The 6000-nt window shown below is 44.9% G+C and overlaps 1 protein-coding gene across 1 annotated transcript in view; it reads right to left on the reverse strand.

Moving 5' to 3' along the window:
• PPP2R5A (protein phosphatase 2 regulatory subunit B'alpha) overlaps window positions 1-5681 on the reverse strand; it is a 45215-nt gene extending 39534 nt beyond the window's left edge. The window contains exon 1 of the mRNA XM_064648271.1: window positions 4854-5681. Coding sequence (XP_064504341.1) covers window positions 4854-5004 — 151 coding nt within the window. The 5' untranslated portion in view covers window positions 5005-5681. The remainder of the gene's footprint in view (window positions 1-4853) is intronic.
• Between the last annotated feature and the right edge of the window lie 319 nt (window positions 5682-6000).

The raw sequence follows: 6000 nt of genomic DNA on the forward strand, positions 1-6000 counted from the left end.
TGGAAGTATATTCCAAGACCAAAAATTCAAGTCTATGGATAAAAAAAGGTCAATTTGTTAAGAATTAAAGACTAAAATGTTCCACTCCATAAACTAGGAACAGTTCCTTAATATAGAAAAAAATTCAAACAGCTCGTTTTTCATGGAACTACTAAAGCTTTTTTATCTATTATAGGTTCTTTATTTCTCAAGATTGTACCTTCACTAAAAAGGAAGTTTTGACTATTTTATAGTACACTCTGCTGAGATTATACATAAGAGTTAAACCTAAATTCCTCACAGAACATCCTCATTCTTCATTTGAAATACAGATTCACTCTCAAGGAAAAACTCACCCAAGTTGATTGCAGTTGCAAGGGATGTTGAATACAAAAGGTAGAGGATGGGGGACTACAGAAGAGGAAATAACAATGACTCATGAAGGATAAAAAAAAAGTGCAAGTCTGAGACAGAAAACTCATTTCACTTACAAATATTTATTAAGGCTGTAGTAAAAGTAAACTATTCTAAAATTTTAAAGCACATTTTCCTTTAGGGAGTAAAGGCAACTTAATAGAAGAAGAAAATTCCTCTCAGCTGTTTTTAATTTCACTTACTTTTGTCACTGAAGCACAGGCTATGGGACTCAAAACTCAAAGTTTAAGGTTTTGAAGTGATCCTGACAGATTAATGAACATAAAAGTTTTACCCATAAGCTTATTAGGCCTTCCTGTAACATTTCCACAAAAGTATAGCGACATGGCAACTGGTTTTCAGTCAAGCCTGAGCTCTCTCTCTCAAGGGTTTAAGTAAAGAAAAATACTACAGTTAACGCCTATTTTACAGCCTGTATTTGAATGCTGAAACTACACACTGGAAGGTCTTCTTAAAAATGCCTTATTCCAGTATACTTCACCTCCACAATTCTCAGCCCCACAGAGATCATTACAGCTCTTGTTAGCCTAAGGCTAAAAGATTTCTGTGCTACTTTCCAGTTCTTCTGCTGTAAGGGCCAGAGTTCTCTCTGTGGGGACACAATTTAGAAGTGAATACTAAGAATTTATTTTCACGTATTTATTCTCTGAGCATGATATAGGGAAAATGCCTGCGATGATATGCATCTTCCCAAATGGATATTCACTATTGAGAAAAATCACAGAAAGGCATCAGAAAATGTTTATTCTTCCCAGCTGCAGTTGACATGTTTGGTACACAGCGGGGAAAAAACAAAAGGAAAAGATCTATTTGCTTTACAATCTGACAGACCATATTAACTATATTAAATAAACCACTTTCCACCTGTATTTTCACATGCTTCTTCAACCCAAAATGACAAGCACTACATCTACTGTAAAGAGTCAGATCAGGTTCCAAGGTCAAGTTATATCTCTTTTTCAAAAACAAAGGTAACTGCATATTCTATCACAGCCTGTTAAAACAACCTTCTATGGAGACAATCACCACTTCTTAAGACATTTAAAATAGCACTTCCTTTGCCAGACTTCTTTAAACTCAATACTCTCAGAACTGTCCATGAAGTGATAAAATCCTACTGTTAACCAGTACATTATTTTGGCTGCAGATTCTTAAAAATATTTATATTATGTAAACTTTAAGGTAACAAAATGAAAAGGGAGATGGGAAAAAAAACAACTTCAACTTCTAAGAGATTTAACAACCTTTTTTTTTTCTTTTAAATACAGTCACTGTGTCTCCAGTATTTCTTTTTCACTTTTTAAATAATACAGTAAAATGTTGTTCTCCTGAATAACAAACACTTGAGAAAACCTGCTAAATTAACTGAAGAACACATTACTCATTTATTTTGAATATCCTGAGTTTGCTGAGTTTCTATCTGAAAAGATATCATCACGCACAAAAATAAGCTGAAGGTTGATGACAACACACAACGTTACTTCCCCTCCTCTCAATCTCACTCCCCCAACAACACCTCCGAGGGAAGAGCACCTACTATTTGGGTACTAAGTGGGACTGTTACCCCCTAGTAACAAATGTACTGTATCGCTGCCAGGAGGAATACACAGCCAAATGACAGAATTTTGGTAATGCACAGCAGCAGCACAATTAACTCCAGAAATAGGTACTTTTAAGATTATCTGTCTAAAGCCTTTGAAACAACACAACTCTGAAAGTGTGTTACACAACCTGATCTGACCATTTCGGTGGCAAACAAAACAGTCCCTAGAGAAAAGGAAAAAATCCCACAACACTCTCTACACCCAAGAAGGTACTTCCTGAAGTGGAAGAGTAGCTTTTATTTTTCTTCTGGACCATCTCTCCCCCCAGCACAACAGATGCAAGTGTTTTAGGCCAGTCTGACAAATCTAATGGGGAATTTCAGAATACTGTTTATACTTATTTTAGAATATTTTTGATTAAACAAGTCAGTACTATAAACAAGATGAAATATTTACAGTAGCATAATACCAAGCTGCTTTTTCATCTAAACCCCACTATTTTTCTCCCAACAGAGGTTTGAAACACCTCAGATTTAGCCATTTATTTGAAGAGATCTGTAAAAGCAAAATGTCTTATTCTAAATACTTAAGTGTATGCTGAGCACCCGTAGGCATCAGTATAACGACTGTGCTTTCCTTTTTCAGCCCCTCCCTAGGTACTCTGGCTGGCGATTCTGTAGATGATACTACACTGGCAGCATCATAGCTAATACTGATTCCCATATTAACTTTAGAGAATAAAGCAAAGCTGCATCTTCCCATGATGTATGTAATTAGAACAAAAAGTTACACAAAATGACACATTTACAGAGAGAGCAAACTCTTTCTAGAACCTTTTTTGGTTTCAGGGTCCAGAGAGGTTTAAGAGAGAAAGGGAGAGAGGGAACATCAAGCAGGTGGAAAGAAGTTATCCTATGTCCATAGCTATGTTCAGGACAAATCTAACATCACATACCCAAGGGAGAAAAACATGCAGAGGAGTGCTGCAAAATGGAGGACTTTCTGCAAACTGCCTAGCTGGGACACTACAGCTCATAAGATTATATTTTGCCCACAACTTTTGTTCTGAAGCAGGTCTATAGGGTAAGTCTTTACATTTGAATCACAGATGGGATTTTCCTTTAAGAACTTAAGGCAATAAGGAAATTCAAACTACTATAAAATCCTGCATAACTGAAGAAATTCCTCTGCTGGTTTACGGCCTCAAATTTCCAAACATCTGAGCTGCTGATGCCATACAAAATTTCTCTGTGTTATAAGTAAAAAGCTGTAAAACCACACTCACAAAACTACAAGACTTAATAACACAGAGGTAAAAATTTAATATTAAAATCCCAGCTCAGCAAAGAACGTAAACTTGGACATTTTGCTGATTTAAGCTGGAATTACTCCCTGAATAAAGCATATATGTTTAACTGTTTGCTGGGTCAGGACTCAAACTTTCTGAAGTCTGCCACCTATGTGTAATACTTATCAAGTGCCTTTACAAGGTCTCAAGTGTGGTTTTCTAAAAGTGATCTCCGAGGAAAATACGCTGTCTAAACAGTATGTGAACAGCAGAAACCAAATCTTGATTTCAAATAAATTATCTTGGCTATAAATCCCTCAAATCAAACTAGTGCATCAAGACAAGACACAACTTAATACAGAAATGAAAGCCCAAAACAAGAGGCAAGAACATCCCTTGCTGTTGTTAAAACTAAGACTTAAAGCTGCTGCAACAAATGTGTGAAAAACCCAAACAACCAACCCTGTCCTTGTTACTCCCCTGCCCAAGCTTATCTGTATTTAATAACATTTCTGCTAAGACCCATATTTATGATTCACTTATATCTGCCACTCAAACACTAGGGAAAATGGACTGTGTTGAAATACTACAGACATGACTGTAAAAGCCACAAAACGCAAACTGAAAAATTACTTAATACTTAGGAATATTTTTAAAGTTTGGTATATCTCATTCAGATTTCGGATATTTGCTGCAAATAAGAGATATTTTTTTCCCACCATCATATGATGCAGCTTCAAAAGCCTTAAGACTTTAAAACCGGTGGGAGCAAAATTAACATGCTGGGTCACATTAAGGTAATCGCTCTCCCTTATTTTTCAGGTCCCTGACAAATGCTTTAGTAACAAGTTTGTATTCTCTGCCTAAAAAGTACTTTTTCTAATTTTTAAAACATACAGAAATCTATTCTGATGTTTAAAGGTGTAGAAGGTTGCAATGAACTTCGTTTCACTATTGTAACCTAATGAACTGAGCCCTCTTAAGAGTTTAGCTGCAGTACAGAGGATAAAACCTTCGCTGTCTATCTTAAGTTCAGCATTCAGAGTTTTCATTCACTTGTGAGTGTTTTCATACATCACTGTGCAGGAGAAGGTCTCCGAGGCAACTCCTGAAGACCACCAAAACGCCATTCAAATACTGTCCCAAAAGCGGTGCGAAAGAACCGAGCAGCCAAACGCAAACTCTCTCCGGCAACTCGGGATACCATGGCACGGGCACAGAGTTCCTCTTGGCAAAATCCCCCGTGGGAGGAGCCACCGATCGCTCCCAGGTTTTAGCGCTCAATTCCTTGCCCTCCTGAACTCAACTTACCGTCTATATTTTCTTCGGTAAGACCTCAAAAAGCACACGAACTAGCCAGAAAAGGGGGGTGCCGACTTAGTGGCCGCAGCGCCCGGGACAGCGAGCGACAGCCAACCTGTGCGACGCTGGTTTATGCGAGCAGAGGAAGCAGAATTCCTGCCGCGGGGTCCCTACCTGGAAAGCATCGGGGGCAGGGGAGGACACGGCTAAAGGGCAGAGGGCGCGGGGAAGGGGCCAAGCCAGGGCAGGCGGTGCCGGCAGCGGCACCTGCAGCCGGAGGGCAGGGAAGGAGGGCGGGCTCGTACCTTTGAGCTGGGGCAGCGGCGAGAGCTCCACGGGGCTGCCCTGGCTGCGGAACTGCGAGGAGCCCTGCGAGCGCTTCTGCCTCTGCGCCTTGCGCACCGATTTCCGCGTGAAGCCATCCACCTTCTCCGCCGCAGAGATGGCCGCCGACATGGCTGGGCGGCGGGGCGGCTCTCCACGAGCATATATTAGACCGGAGGAGAAGCGGGCGGGCAAAAAAGAAAGGGGCTTAAAACAAACAAACAACAACAACGAAAAAAAATCACCACCAAAAAAAAAAAAAACCGAAGTCTGTCTTGGCTGCCCTCGCACGCCGCGCCGACGGGGAGAAGAGAGGCGCGGAGCGGGCTCTGCCGGGCGCTGGGGAGGCTCCCGGGTGGCTCCTCAGTTCCTGCTTCCCTCGCCGTTTCCTCCCCGCGCGGAGCCGGCGGGGGAGCGGAAGGGGGGGAAGAGGAGGAGAAGGAAAGGGAAAACAAACAAACAAATCCAAAGACAACTTTGCCCGGCGGGGCGGGGGCGGGCGGGCGCCAAACTTTCCCTCCCGGGGTCCCGCTTCTCCTCAGGGCAGGCGCGGCGCGACCCGCCGCGGGACGGGTTTGGCGGCGCCGCTGCCCCGCTCCCGCCTCGTTCGCTCCGCGTCCCCTGCAGCCGAGCCCGCTGTCATCGGCCGGGCTCTCCCCCGGGCTTCAGCCGCTCGCTTCCACACGCCCCTTCTTCTCCCCCTTCAGCCGCCGCCAGGAGCTCCCTGCCGTCATCCCGCCCCGTCCCGGGCCGCCGCGAGCGCCGCCGCCTAAGCCCCGGAGCCGCCGGGCAGCGGCCGCGCAACTTGGCGGAGCGAGCGGAGTTGAGCGGAGGGGGGGGGTAAGGGGGCGGGGCGAGGGCGAGAGGAGCTGCCGCGGCTGGCGGCGCTGGGTGATTGACGGCGCCGCGCAGCCAATGAGAGGAGAGCCCCGCGGAACGCCCCCCGCCCCCCTCGCGGGGGCTCGGGGAGGACGCGGGAGCCGGGACGTGCGGCGGGGACGGCGTGATTGACAGGCGGCTCGCCCAACCGGAAGGCGGAGGGGCGGGGTGGGCGGGGCTCTGCCGGCGCCGGGAAGGGGAAGGGGCGGGATGGCGAACGGGGCGCGCGCCGGCCAATCCGGCGGGCGG

The sequence above is a fragment of the Pseudopipra pipra genome, chromosome 3 (genome assembly GCF_036250125.1).
Source record: "Pseudopipra pipra isolate bDixPip1 chromosome 3, bDixPip1.hap1, whole genome shotgun sequence".
Classification (NCBI taxonomy): domain Eukaryota; kingdom Metazoa; phylum Chordata; class Aves; order Passeriformes; family Pipridae; genus Pseudopipra; species Pseudopipra pipra.